This window comes from Ursus maritimus, unplaced genomic scaffold, assembly GCF_017311325.1.
Source record: "Ursus maritimus isolate PB19 unplaced genomic scaffold, ASM1731132v1 scaffold_14, whole genome shotgun sequence".
Taxonomy (NCBI): Eukaryota; Metazoa; Chordata; class Mammalia; order Carnivora; family Ursidae; genus Ursus; species Ursus maritimus.
Genome location: NW_024423786.1, coordinates 46577076 through 46591742, shown reverse-complemented (window position 1 = coordinate 46591742; position 14667 = coordinate 46577076). Strand labels below are relative to the sequence as shown.

At 47.5% G+C, this 14667-nt stretch overlaps 1 protein-coding gene across 1 annotated transcript in view; it reads right to left on the bottom strand.

Annotated features, from left to right (window-relative positions):
- Window positions 1-2688: 2688 nt before the first annotated feature.
- LOC121102425 (olfactory receptor 10T2-like) overlaps window positions 2689-14667 on the bottom strand; it is a 14721-nt gene continuing 2742 nt past the window's right edge. The window contains exons 3-4 of the mRNA XM_040628259.1: window positions 8844-8975; window positions 2689-3642 (exon numbers count right to left, since the gene is read on the bottom strand). Of these exons, the coding sequence (XP_040484193.1) occupies window positions 2689-3642; window positions 8844-8975 (1086 nt within the window). The remainder of the gene's footprint in view (window positions 3643-8843; window positions 8976-14667) is intronic.

The following is a 14667-nucleotide window of genomic DNA, read 5'->3' as shown; positions in this document are numbered from 1 at the left end:
GTGCTTGACCATTTGTTTCCCCAACTCTACCTGAGCCCTCTCTCCTTGTGTTCCCCTGCTACTGGAAAGGCTTTCTCCACGCCACCCCCACCCCCACTGACACCTTCCTGAAGTAGGAATCACCCTCCTTTTTCTGCAGGACCACAATGACAGAATCATTCCAGGGGAATGCAGAGGATTTCAATAAACATATCTGTTTGGCATTTTTAAAATCTTATCCCTGAAAGAGTCATATAATCATTTATGAGTTTAAATACAAAGAATGAGTAACAGAGTTAGAAAACAGAGAAGCAAGGAGAGGCATCTCTGAGGCAAGGCACAGGGGTCTGCATGAGAAGTCAGGGTTGTCAGAGACAGTGGCTTGGTTTCCCCTGAGCAATGAGAGGTACATAGGGAAAGTTTTCTGAGGTGTTTTCTCCTTCTTTTTTAAGGGATTCCACTTGTACGTGTATCAATAGGATCCAATAGGAAATGAGTGATGCATTTCTGCTGATTAATGCAGGGGCAGTTTTTAAAAGGGGCTGTTTGTAAAAGTGTGAGCAGAGTTAGGGGCTGGAGCAGCACCTCAGAGCTAGCAGGACTGGAGAGCTGTTAGCAGCCACATGCCTGAAGAAACAAAGGAAACAGTGGTTATAGCCAGAAAGATTGGTTGTGTGGAATGCACTGTGACCTCTAAGAGTGGCCACCTGTTGGCACATGTAGTGAGAGACTGGGGAGAGTAATACCCTGGCCTTTCTCTCCTCCTACCCTCCATCTCCTGACAGTGCCTCCCATTGCCCAAACCCAACCAGAAGCCAGAAGGCAGAGAGCCCATCAATGTGATCCATACAGGTTGATCTCCTGAGACAGAGATGAGCACAAAATGTGGTCTTGCTCTGACAAATGGAAGATACAGCATTTAACACACAGACCGCATTTTTCTGGAGAAACTCGAGGTGGAAACCCCATCCTCAGTGTTTAGCTTGCTCTTTTGTTTCTAGTTCCTTGAGGTGTATAATCAGGTTGTTGGTTTTTTTTAAAAGATTTTATTTATTTATGTGACAAAGAGACAGCGAGCGAGAGAGGGAACACAGCAGGGGAGGGGGAGAGGAAGAAGCAGGCTCCCAGCGGAGGAGGCCGATATGGGACTTGATCCCAGAACGCCGGGGATCACGCCCTGAGCCAAAGGCAGATGCTTAACGACTGTGCTACCCAGGCGCCCCAGTCAGGTTGTTAAATATGCATCTTTCTTCCTTTTTAATGGAAGCACTTACAGCTATGAATTTCTCTCTGAGCACTGCTTTTGCTGGATCCCATAAGTTTCGGTATGTTGTGTTTTTTTTTTTTTTTAAGATTTTATTTATTTATTCGACAGACAGAGACAGCCAGCGAGAGAGGGAACACAAGCAGGGGGAGTGGGAGAGGAAGAAGCAGGCTCATAGCGGAAGAGCCTGATGTGGGGCTCGATCCCAGAACGCTGGGATCAGGCCCTGAGCCGAAGGCAGACGATTAACCGCTGTGCCACCCAGGCGCCCCTCGGTATGTTGTGTTTTTATGTTCATTCATCTCAAACTATTTTCCAATCTAATAATGATCCCATTGTTTAAGAGTGTATAGTTTAATTTCTACATATTTGGGAAATGTCCAGTTTTCCTTCTGTTACTGATTTCTTATTTCATCCCACAGTGGTCAGACAAGATACTTGGGATGATTTCAAGCCATCATCAGTGTTTAATTAGACAAAAGTGAATTACTAAGCCATTTCACATATACTAGGATGGCTATAATTTTTAAAAATGGAAAATAAATTTTGGCAAGAATGAGGAGAAACTGGAAAACTTGTTCTCTACACATGGGAATGTCAAATGGTGCAGCCTCAGTGGAAAACAATTTGGTAATTCCTCAAAAAGCGTAACAGAATTACCTTATGATCCAGCAACTCCAGTCCTAGATGCATACCCAAAGGGATTGAAAACAAGGACTCAGATACTTATACAAGAATGTTCATAGCAGCACTGGTCACAATAGCTGAAAGATGGAAATAAACCAAATATCCATTAACAAATGAATAGATGAACAAAGGGTGATCCATCCTTACAATAAAATATTATTCAGCCATAGAAAGGAATGAAGTTCTGGCATATGCTACAATACGGACAAGCCTTCAAAACATTATGCTAGGGGTACCTGGATGGCTCAGTAGTTTAAGCGTCTGCCTTTGGCACAGGCCGTGATCTCAGGGCCCTGGAATCAAGCCCAGAGTTGGGCTCCTTCCTCAACCGAGAAGCGGGAGCAGAAAACCAGGGCTCCCGGTCAGAGGTGAGCTATGGGTCCCCTGATCACCGAGTACCGCGGGGGATGGCACATGGCTATACAGCGGTCCTAGCCCCGCAGCGGAAGGAGGAAGCCGCCCTCCCTGCTCGCCGCCAGCACTACCCTGCGCCGCCAGCCAAGGCTTGGCAGTGTCCGTGGCGCCATCTGCTGGTCACCATCTGCACTGCAGAGGGACGTGCATCCCAGCAAAGTCAAAGACGCAAAGACCAAAGGAAGAGGCAGCCTTTAGGGACTTCATGATGGGTCTCAGCCACCGTCCACCGCCTCTTTCCTTCAAGGCTACGGGAGCGGCCCCTGTTTTCCAAGTGGGGAAACTGAGCGTCAGGCGGGACGTAGGTTCATGAAAAAGCTAGAAGGGGAATGTGGATCAAGTGCTTACTTAAAAACCCCGCGGCTCCACCCCAGGGACCTCCTCAGGGCCACCCTCACCTCCTTGTTGCGCAGGGTGTACACCACGGGGTTCAGCAGCGGCGTCACCACCGTGTAGAACACAGCCACCAGGCGGTCCTGGTCTGGCCTTCCCCCGGACTCGGGCCGCAGGTAGATGATGGAGGCGCAGCCAAAATGCACGATGACCACGGTGAGGTGGGCGGCGCAGGTGGAGAAGGCCTTGCGCCGGCCGGCCGCCGAGGGGATCCTCACGATGGCAGCCACGATGAAGGCGTAGGAGAGGAGGATGAGGAGGAAGGAGACCAGCACCACGAGGACGCTCAGGAAGAAGATGGCCAGCGCTTTGCCGGCGCTATCCGAGCAGCTGAGCTTCAGGACCGGGGCGATGTCGCAGAAAAAGTGCTCCACGCGGTCACTGCCGCAGAAGGGCGAGGAGAAGATCATGCTGGTTTCAATCGAGGCCACCAGGAAGCCGGAGCAGAAAACCAGGGCTCCCAGGCAGAGGGAAACTGTGGGTCTCATGATCACCGAGTACCGCAGTGGGTGGCAGATGGCCACGTAGCGGTCATAACCCATCAGGGTAAGGAGGAAGCAATGGCTGCATCCCAGGCCCAGGAAGAAGAACATCTGAGCCCGACAGCCAGGGATGGAGATGGCCTGGCTCTCCATGAGCAGGTGAGCCAGCATGTTGGGGATGGTGACCAGCGTGTAGGAGGTCTCGGAGAGGGACAGCGCCGCCAGGAAGCGGTACATGGGAGTGTGAAGGCTCCGATCCACCTGGATGATGGTGATGATGGTGATGTTGCCGCTGAGGGTGACCAGGTATGTGAGGAAGAACAGCCCGAAGAGGGTAGTTCTCAGGTCTGGGAGGTTGGAGAAACCCACCAGCACAAACTCGGTCACCAGCTGGCTGGCATTTTCCTGCTGCTTCTCAGGAGCCTGAGAGGAGAGGACAGAATAAATAGAATGGGACAATTTCGTAACGATCTGCCATGCATCTGGTACCGACAGGATAGGAAATCATCCCTGTCTTACTAAAGAGGAAAGAGACTCAGAAATTATGTCCCTTGTTCTCCTTGCTATCACCCAGCTAGCCAGTGTCTCTCAATAGACAAGAAGATCACAGATATGGAAAGAACCTGTGTTGGTCAATGGAGGAATGAATAAAGATGTGGTATAGGGCCACCTGGCCGGCTCACCGGTAGGGCAAGTGACTCTGGGGGTGGCGAGCTCAAGCCCATGTTTAGTGTAGAGAGCAAGGAGGAGGAGGAGAGGATTGAGGAGGAGAAGGGCTATATACACACAATAGAGTATTAATCAGCCTTGGGAAAGAAGCAAATCCTGCCAAGGGCAACTAACATGGCAGATCTTGAGGTCATTAGGCTAATGAGATAAGTCAGGTAAGGAAAGACAAATGCAATATGATATCACTCGTAGGTGGAATCTAAAAGAGCCGAACTCTCAAAAAAACAAGAGAGTGAAATGGTCATTGCTTGAGAGTTTCTACTAGGAGGGGCATGCTGGGGTGGCTCATTCAGTAAGGCAGGTGACCCTTGATCTCAGGGTCATGAGTTCGAGCCCCACGTTGATTGTGGAGCCTACTTAAAATAAATAAAAACATTTAAAAAGGAAAAAAGAGTTTCTACCAGGAGGCATGAATTTCCCAGTAATTCCCACTTGACATGTACGGGGAATTCTAAGTCCCCATCTGACGAGAAAAAAACATAGAAAGGTCGAGGGGATGTGGGAGAGGAATTTACAGGGTCTGCTGCAGTCCATGTGAAAAGAACACCCAGAAAGACAAAGCCTGTAACAGTGATACCTGCAGTGAACAAAATAACACCTTTAGGAAAATGAATACTAGGGCTACATCATGACTTCTATGGGCCCTAGGCAATTCTGCCTTCCCCACAAAAATTTTTTAAATTTTTATTTAAATTCTGTTCAAATAAAATTTATTGAATCAAATAAATAAAATCTAAATTTTATGTAAAATTATTTAAATATTTTAACATTTTAGAGGTGTGTGTTATAGGACCGTGGTGGTATAAAGATGAGTATATTCTTCAACACTCAAAGTTTATTTATTTCTTCTGATCTGAGAAATTAACACAATTGCATGGCCCCTCACCCCTACCCAATAGTACTATGGACTCTAGGCATTGTGCTAATGGCTACATCTGTGTTAATTAAATGAAAGTAACTCTGAAATTATTGACCATTTTAATTCAAATGCTGAAGCTTCAGTAGAAATCCTGGATTGGCGATAGCTTAATTGTTTTATGATCAATTAACCTGCTAGCTCAGAAAAAAATATACCTATATTGAAATGTTCCTCAGAGTATTTTGCGCTCATTCAGAACATGGGACTTTTTTAAGGAAAATGCCCCCAATGCCATCTTTCCCTGCTGATCAAGAGTTCATTGGCTTGATAAGCAACACTCAGGCTTGAGTTCCTCAAATACCAACTCAGAGACAAGGCAGGTGGAGAGGAGGGTGGAGAGGACAGTCCTGACTTAGGAGCCACCTAGTGGCATTGTGGGTAACCTGCAAGCCAGTGACTCCTCTAAAAAGAGGAAAAATGAATGGCTGTCTCCCTGACAATTCTCCACCGCAGCAATGGGGCCATAGAAATTGAGAATAATCATTTAAATGTTTTGGAAGGTTGCTGAAATTTTAATTTAGGAAACATAGTTTTAGATTTTAGTTCTGAAGATATATAAAATAGAGAAAAACAACAAAAATGTTCTTGATCGATATTCTGGTTATAAAGAAAAGATGAGTCAGGACCATCGATGGACTTAACAGGAGGGAAAAGGTGGTGAGGAAAGGAAGAAACAGGCAGCCACGTCAATCGAGCACAGGGGTGCAAACTTATTCTGTAAAAGATCAGATAGTGAATATGTTAGAATTTGTGGGCTACACAATCTCTGCCATTACTGTTCAACTCTGCCATTCTAATGTGAAAGCAGTTATAGACAATGTATAAACAATTGTGCACGGCTGTTTCAATAAAACTTTATTTACAAAAACAGGCGGAGGGCAAGATCTGGTCCTCAGATGGTAGTTTGCCAACCCCTGATCTAGCACAAGTAAAACTAAAAGAATATTCAACTTAGGGAAACTCTAAAGAGATCCTCTGAGGAATTCATGTTATGATAAAAAGCAAAGCCTGCCTTGAAATCTGCAGAAACTAAAGCAAAATGAAACTCAAAAACTAAGAATCTTGGACTCCACTTAAGAAATCTAGAGCTGAGAAAACTCACACTGGGCAGAGACATATGTGTCTAAAGGAAGCCTCTTTACTGCAAATTAAACAGAATCAGAGAGAACATCAGAGCCTTTATATGTGAGAATAATAGAAACTCAGTGACCTGGAAGACTTCATGAAGTGATTAGATACGACCATTTAAAAACTGTAATTTCCAAATATCACAAAGCATTGTTAAGTTGAAGCAAATGTACAAGCAAATCACAAACTAGAAAAGGTTGTGGCTCTAAATTGTGTTTAGCTCTTACAAATCATTAAGAAGAAGATGAAAACTTCCGGTTATAAAATAAGTAAGTCATGGGATATAAAGTCCAGCATGGTGACCATAGTTAATAATACTGTATTGGGGGGCGCCTGGGGGGTGCAGTCATTAAGCGTCTGCCTTCGGCTCGGAGCGTGATCCTGGAGTCCTGGGATCGAGCCCCACATCAGGCTCCTCCCCTGGGAGCCTGCTTCTTCCTCTCCCACTCCCCCTGCCTGTGCTCCCTCTCTCGCTGGCTGTCTCTCTGTTAAATAAATAAATAAATAAATAAATAAATAAATAAATAAAATCTTAAAAAAAATAATAATAATACTGTATCGGGTATTTGAAAGTTACTGGAGAGTACATCCTAAAGTTCTCATCCCAAGAAAAAGAATTCGTAACTGTGTATAGTGAGGGACGGTTAACTAGACTTATGACGGTGATAGTGTTGCCATATATATTGACATTGAATCACTATGTCGTGCAACTGAAACTTATATAATGTTATATGTCAATTATACTTCAGTTTTTGAAAAAAGAAGAAAATGAACAGCCAGGCCCACTTCCCAACATCTGTGGGGTTCAAATTATGACCCACAAGCCTTATGACTGAACAGTTAAAGTTAAGAATAAAGTGAACACACAGTTAAATGAAATATGTTCTCACTCCTTACACTGAGAAACATACCTTCATAATGGCCTGGGAAACCGGACTAGAATTTAGAATTCCTGGGCTCTTTAGGGTCCCACACTGGAGTGTGGCGGTAGGCAGAGTGCCCTGGCCCTGCCGCTGGCCCTTGGACTATCCCCTTCTTCCACCCCAGCTCCACATAGCACTTCCAGAGGCCTCACATGTACGTGTATGAATACCCCTACCATGCAAGTTCAAGCTGTACCTACACCCCCTCTCCAGCTGCCACTCCTTGACCACTGCCAGCAGCATGGTCCATGTCAGAGGGATGGACCCAAGAAAGGCGTACACTCTCAGGCCCTGCTAGTGACTTGGAGACACCCAGACGGGGATATCTGGGATCGCATAGAGCATTGTCTACAGTGGGATCACTCAGCATGGAGCCTGCTTGGGATTCTCTCTCTCCCTCTCCCTCTGCCCCTCCCCCCCAACTCACATGCATGCGCTCGCCTGCGCAGTCTCTCTCTCTCTAAAAAGAAGAAGAAGAAGAAGAAGAAGAAGAAGAAGAAGAAGGAGAAGAAGAAGAAGAAGAAGGACGAGGAGGAAGAGGAGGAGGAGGAGGAGGAGAAGGAGAAGAAGAATCAATAACTTGGGGCATGAGTTTGAGCCCCACATCCCACGTAGAGTTTACTTAAAAATAAAATCTTTAGGGGCACCTGGATGTCTCAGTAGGTTGGGCGTCTGCCTTCAGCTCAGGTTCTGATCCTAGGGTCCCGGAATCAAGCCCCACATCGGCCTCCCTGCTCAGTGCGGAGCCTGCTTCTCCCTCTCCCTCTACTGTTCCCCCGGCTTGTGCTCTCTCACTCTCTCTGTCAAATAAACAAATAAAATCTTTTAAAAAATAAAATAAAATCTTTTTTAAAAATTTTAAATAATTGATAAGATGAGAGGAATTCTTATGTTTGTGATTTGCAAAAAAAAATGGAAAACAAGACAGTAAGATTCTAACTGACTGACTACATATGCATGTGTTCTGTGTGTGTGTGTGTGTGTGTGTGTGTGTGTGTGTGTCAGATTTTCTATATCAAGTGGGAATTTTTTTAAGTAAAAGAAACAAAAATTTCTTAGAAGGATTTTTCTTCTCGGTAAATTTTTGTACTGTTCTTCAAGAAGTTTAATCAATCTGGTTTTGACAGGGGAAGCTAAGCGTAGAGATGAAGAGGCTCCTTTCTGAATGTAAAATATGCTAACACCATTTCTGATTAACGTTTTTCAATATGTGACCTGAACGGCAAAGGTCTAGTAAAAACTGCACATAGGTAGGTGACAAGGCTTCTTGGTCCGCCATGAGGCAGACAATCATAGGAAGCTGAATATGAGGACATCAGGGAGTTAGAGGAAACTTCCAGAGTGAGGTGAGGTTTGTAGAGGGAGAAGTCAAAACCAGGCTGATGGACTCCCAACTGTTAGTTGCCATATAGGGAAGGGGCCCTTCGTGGTATTAACACAAGCTTCCTCCAACAATAAGTCAGCCCGTCTTGGGCACCTTAAAGAAGGGGATCGAAAAGGAAACCACCCCTTCAATATACACTCAGTGTAGGAGTCTCCTCTTTGGCAATTATACAGCCTCTACTCTCATGCCTCCAGTGATGGGGAGGTCACTATCTGACCCAAAAAATCCCCATTACATAGGGCAGAAATCCCGTGCTCAAGGCAGCCCTTCGGTAACCTGCAGGAACAACAGGGATGAGCCCCAGAATCAGACAAGCCTGAACTTAAATGTTGGTACCTTCCTTCCCTGGAGGCAGTGTGACCGAGGACCACTGGTCTTGTGTCTCTGAGCCTCATCTGTGAGGGCTGACATTGATCCTGTGAGTTCACGAATAATAGTCGGATAAGATTCCCGGAACAGTGCTATGAACCTTTTGGTGTTGGACTCCTTGAGAGGCTTTGCACTGCTGGGGAAGCAGGGTCTAGGGGGATAATCTGCTCACATTCTTGCGGGCCCGGTACCAGGATTCGAAGCCAGGGGGCTGTCTCTGGATGCTGTGCGTTAAGGGCTGTTTTACAGGCTCACCTTTCATCTTGCTCATATCCACTAAGTCTCTGCTCAGGGCCAGGTGCCACTGTGGACACAGCAGGAAGCTAAACAGGAGGCAGAGATCCCAGCCTTGGAGGAGCGGAAGGTTCTAGAGGGAGGGTGTTGGTCGATAAGCAACAAACTTGATAACTAAACAAGTGAGCCTGTATGTTAGAAGAGAAGGACTGCAGGAGAGAAAGAGCAGAGTACTTAGGGGCTCCCTGAGGGGAAGGGTTACAGTTCTGGGTAGGACAGTCAGGAATGGGCTTGTTGAGGATTAATGCTCAGTCCCTGGGGAATCCTTCCCTTCCTTCACTTTCAGATCTCACTTCTAGGGCTGGGGATGGGCCAGGGTGGCTTCAGCAGGGTGGCCAAGGCCCCAAATTCACACTTGAAAAAAATTTTTAAATCAGCCCAGAGGATATGTGAGGGAAGACCAGGAGAAGGCATCAGCCGGTGCAAAGGCTCTGGGGCTGGGAGGAGGTGCTGAGCTGGTCCAGGTGAGGGATGATGGGAGCTGAACCAGGGCAAGGGCCACGGAGGCGGTGAGAAGTGGCCCGTGGTGGACAGGCTGGACTTCCGGACAGGGTGGAGGCAGGTGTGAAAGAAAGAGCAGGGTATGGGGCTGGCAGAGCTGCGTCAGGAGTATGTCGGGGTAAGACTGGTCCAGGGTCCAGTCAGGGGATGGAGGGGACTCCGTCATCTCAGGGAATGCTGGAGGCAGACACGCTGAGCTAAGCTGGGAGTTGGGGGAGGGGGCAGGAGATTCATACAGACAGGAGAAACAGGAGGCTCCTCTCCATCTGCTCCAGCCCCCAGCACCCACCCCCCAGAGGGGGAAGAAGAAAGCAGGAAACCTTGAACATGGCCGAAATTTAACCCCACAGCAGATGAGAAGCCGTGGCTTTTTGCCTCAACATGTCCAAATTCCACTTTCCAACCGTGACAGGTGGGAGTGCGTAATCAAAGGAAATCAGGTTGCAGGTCTAGAAAGTACCTTATTTGCATACCCGGAACCCGAGAAAATTGCCTCCACAGAAAGAACCCCAGGCCAGCTGCTTCTTGGAGAGGGAGTTGGCAGGAGCCAGTGGGTGGTGAGTTCTGGAGCTCTGCCCAATGCCACCTTCATGGTGAGAGTGAGACAGGAGCACATGGGATTAGGATCTAGAGTCTTTCCCCTTCCTCTTTCTTTTCTTTGGGAATCCCCCCCCCAAAAAAAAAAAAAAACAGGAGCCCTTTCCCCACCACCTCTGAGCCCTCACTGCTATATAAGCGTGTGTGCATTTGTGCTCACGAAACTCCAGTGTACGTGTGTGTGCATGCGTGTGTGTGTTGCTTGCAGGACACACACATTTCACATGCATGCATTTCACACCCCATGTGCTCAGACCACGGTCCCACGGTCTGCTAGCAAACCTGCGCGTACCAGCGTTCTGTGTGCGGGTGAGCGTCTGTGGCTTTGGAGGGTTCTCCTTGAGGTTCCCCCAGAGGTCTCTCCTTCCCTTCCTGGGCAGATGTCATATTCTCCTCCATTCTACATTTTGTCATCCACAGAAAACAGAACTGAACACCCTTTGAGCAAATGCCATCCAAGCCCATCACCGTTGGCTGTTTTCAGGTTTAATACTCAGTCACTCTGGCATTTCTCTCTTCCCCCACTCATTTTCAGATTTCACCCGTAAGGCCAGGAATGGGCCCGAGTGGCTTTTCCTGTCTTGCAAAGGCTCTGAATCCACACTCACCATGGCCAAGGGAGGTTCCCACAGTGCCTGCCCACATCGCTCTCTGCTCAACAGCCTGAGAAGGGAGGGGCTGAGGACCCAGATCCTGTTATGCAGGGGGTCCCCGGAGCTCCTGTCCCAGGGGCTCCCCAGCCACTAACAAGCACCCCAGGGCTCAGGCTAGTGACTCCCTGCAGATATTCTCCCTACTGGAAACTAAAGACCCCAGGGTCTACTTCCCCAGCCCCCTGGGCTCTGATGGCAAAAAGTGAGGCAAGAACTAATTATGATTTATTTTTGTGGTGGAGATCACAAACACACTCCTCACTCCATCTGTGCTCCCCATCAGTGCTCGCTGGGTGCTGGGCAAGACTGCTGTCCGCCCACGCGCGCACGCGCGCGCACACACACACACACGAACACACACGCACCCGCCCTGCTCCCAGGGCTGGGAGAAAGAAGTGGTTCACTTGATGTTATACAAATACTCTCCAGGCTTAACTTCTCATAGTGACCCCAGCCCCCTCGATCCCACTCCCTACTCTCCCCAGAATTATAGTCAAATGTTTTCTCTGTCCTTCCTCCTTTTCTATACTCCCCCCCCCCAGCCCCACCCTAACTCAAGTGCAATCGTTCTCACCTGGCAAAAGCCTACAGCGCCACCTCCCTCTTGTCCATCTTCTGTATTGGCCACTAGAACAAAAGGCTCTGGCTGTGTCCCCTCTCTCCTCAGAGACCTCTGTGGCTCCCCATTGCCCCCTGAGTAAAGTTTAAAATTCCTCATTTTCACATCCAGGACCCTTGTGATCTGGCCCCTGCTATCTTCTCTAGTTCCAAACCCAGCCATTGTTCCATGCAAACTCACACACAACCATTTATCCAATTAGTAATAAGGAAGTGAGGTATAGACCCAGCCATTCCAACTTGCTGACCCATCCTCTGAGGTTTCCATGCTGTTTCACATCCTTTTGCCCCTCCCCATGTTATTCTCTCAGGAATTTCTTTTCCCCTCCTCCTAGCCTCCTGGCAAATTCCTACTCTTCCGAAAGGACGCGTCTCTACATCACCTCCCCTAGGAAGCCTTCCCTGATCACTCCAGGCTAGTCACCTGTGGCATCTGCACTCCCAGACATCTTGGGTTTCCTCTTCATATTGTCTGTATCTTGTGTGTCTCCCCCTAGCCTGTGAGCTCCCTGGAACTGTCCTCATCCTACTCCAACCTCCAGGAGCTTCAGACCCAAATAATGAATTCCCTCCTTGCCATGGCTACTCTCTTGCTTTCCATGGCATCTGCTTTTCCTAACCTCCATACACCGTGCTTTCTCAGTCTCTTCCTCTCACAGCTCCTAAAATTAGAACTCCCCAGAATTCAGTCCTAGACCCTCTTCTCTCTCCCTAGCTGAGAAATTTGCTTTTTTAAATTTTCCCCAGCTTTACTGAGATACAATTGATGTATAACATTGTGTAAGTTGAAGGCTGTACTACCTGTTGATCTGATACACTTGTATATTGCAAAATGATTACCGCCAAAGTGTTAGGCAACACCTCCGTCCCATCACATAATTACCATCTCTTTTTTTGTGGTGAGACCATTTAAGATCTACTCTCTTAGCAACTTTCAAGTATATAATACAGTATTATTAACTACAGTCACCATGCTGTACGTTAGATCCTCAGAACTTGTTAATCTTATAACTGGAAGTTTGTGCCCTTTGACCAATATCTCCCCATTTCCCCCACCTTCCAACTCCTGGTAACCACTACTCTAGTCTCTGTTTTTCTGAGTTCAGCTTCTTTCGATTGCACACACACACACACACACACACACACACACGTAACACCATAAACAATGTATATTATATTCACAATGTATGTATACGTACACACACATCTTTATCCATTCATCTATTGATTGACATTTAGGTTGTTTCCGTATTTTGGCTATTGTGAGAGAGCTGCGGTGAATATGGGAGTCCTAGCGAGACATTTAATCTCATGCGTTCAACTTCATGAATGTACGTGAGCACAGTCTCCTGATTTCACAAGCCTGCTGTAGACCAACAACCCCGGTCGTAGTTTGGGGCCCCCCAGAAGCAGACCCGGTGACAAGGATTCCAGCGGAGGTAATTTAATTTGGGAGGTGACCCCCGAAAACACAAGTAGGGGAGTGGAGAAAGGAGAAAAGAAAGGAAAAGAAGCATGCGTGCTCGAGCAAGCTGTCCCGGTGGCAGTTGGGGTTCATTCCCTCTGTGAATACAGCCTATGACCTTCACTTCAAAGGGGCGAGGGAGCTGAGGTATGTAGCCACCAAGCCCAGCTGGTCATTGTTGTGGGCTGCTGCTGGGGGCGTTAATTCCCCAGTAGTCCTGGCGGGCTGCACATGTGAGTAGAGAGTAGAGAAAGCCCTCGGACAAACAGATGTGAGCACTGGCTGTGGGAAGTCAGGCTGATGGGCACTGATGTGGCCAGAGCAAGGAGATATGGACAGGAGATACTGACGGCATCTACTACACCTGGTTTTCCCCCCTTGATCTCTGAAACTCCTTCCCAGTTTCCTTCTCTTCCCCAGCCCTAACACTGGAGCTGTCCAGGGCTTCGGTCTTGACTCTCTCCTCTCTCCCTAGCTGGTCAGTGCAATCATACAGAGGTAAATACCGTCCCCATGCCAGTACTCCCCAAATCTACACCCTACATCAGTCATTCCCGCTGAACGCCAGACCCATAATACCAACAATCAAAACTCAGTCAACATGAGGAGAGTGATGTCAGCAAAAATTTCAGGGTGATGACTTCCAAAAATTCTCTCCCTCAGAAAGCAATCATAAAACTGGAATTGGACAGTGAAGTTGAGTACATAACCATGTGAATATACTATAATCCACTGAACTGTATATGTCTAAATGACGAATGTAGGAATTAATAATTAAATGGTGAGTGGTGGGGTGCCTGGGTGGCTCAGTCGTTAAGCATCTGCCTTCTGCTCAGGGAGTGATCCCGGCGTTCTGGGATCGAGCCCCGCATCAGGCTCCTCTGCTGGGACCCTGCTTCTTCCTCTCCCACTCCCCCTGCTTGTGTTCCCTCTCTCGCTTCCTGTCTCTCTCTCTGTCAAATAAATAAATAAAATCTTTTTAAAAAATAAAAATAAAAAATAAATGGTGAGTGGTGAATTTTATAGTATGTCTCAATTTAAAAATCAATCAATGTGGGGTGCCTGGCTGACTCAGCTGGTAGAGCATGCGATTCTTGATCTCAGGGTCATGAGTTTCAGCCCCACAATGGGTGTAGAAATCACTTAAAATAAAATCTTAAAGGGACACATGGTGGCTCAGTCAGCTGAGCATCTTACTCTTGGTTTCATCTCAGGTCATGATCCTGGAGTCCTGGGATTGCCCTCTGCCCCTCCCGCCCCCCCCCCCAACTTGTGCTCTCTCTCAATATAAATAAAATCTTTTAAAAACAAACAAACAAACTAGAAGCTTCTCAATTCTCTGGAAAGTGCAATATGGTCCATGCTCTTTGCACTTCTTTTGCTACCCAGAAGGAGGCTTAGAGCTGTGTGGGGTGGGAAGAGAGGTTAGGTTGGGTCCTATGTGGAGCCTGAGGCTGAAACTGATGCCCAGAGAAAAATCCCTAGAGATAAAGAGAAAATCAGCCCTTGTTCACATTTGAGCCACTAGATCGAATCTCCCCTGAAGCTGGTCCTTTTTAATTATATGAGCTAATAAATTCCTTGTCTGTTTACACCAGTTGAGGCGGCTTTGCGTCCCTTGCAACCAAGAGCACTCCAAACGGATAGCGCAGGCAGTCAGCTAGACGTGAGCGCGGAGCAAATGCTTTCCAACTGATCAAAGGGCCGAAACTAAGTTCCACGCAGCAGAGAAAGCTGCGGTGGGGGGCGGTGGGGGGAGATTCGCATGCGTTCTTCCCTACAACTGCTGCCCTCCAGTAACCTCTAGCTTCAAAAGAACACATTTACCTTGCGGGTTTGACACCCCTGCCGGGGCGGGGGGGGGGGGG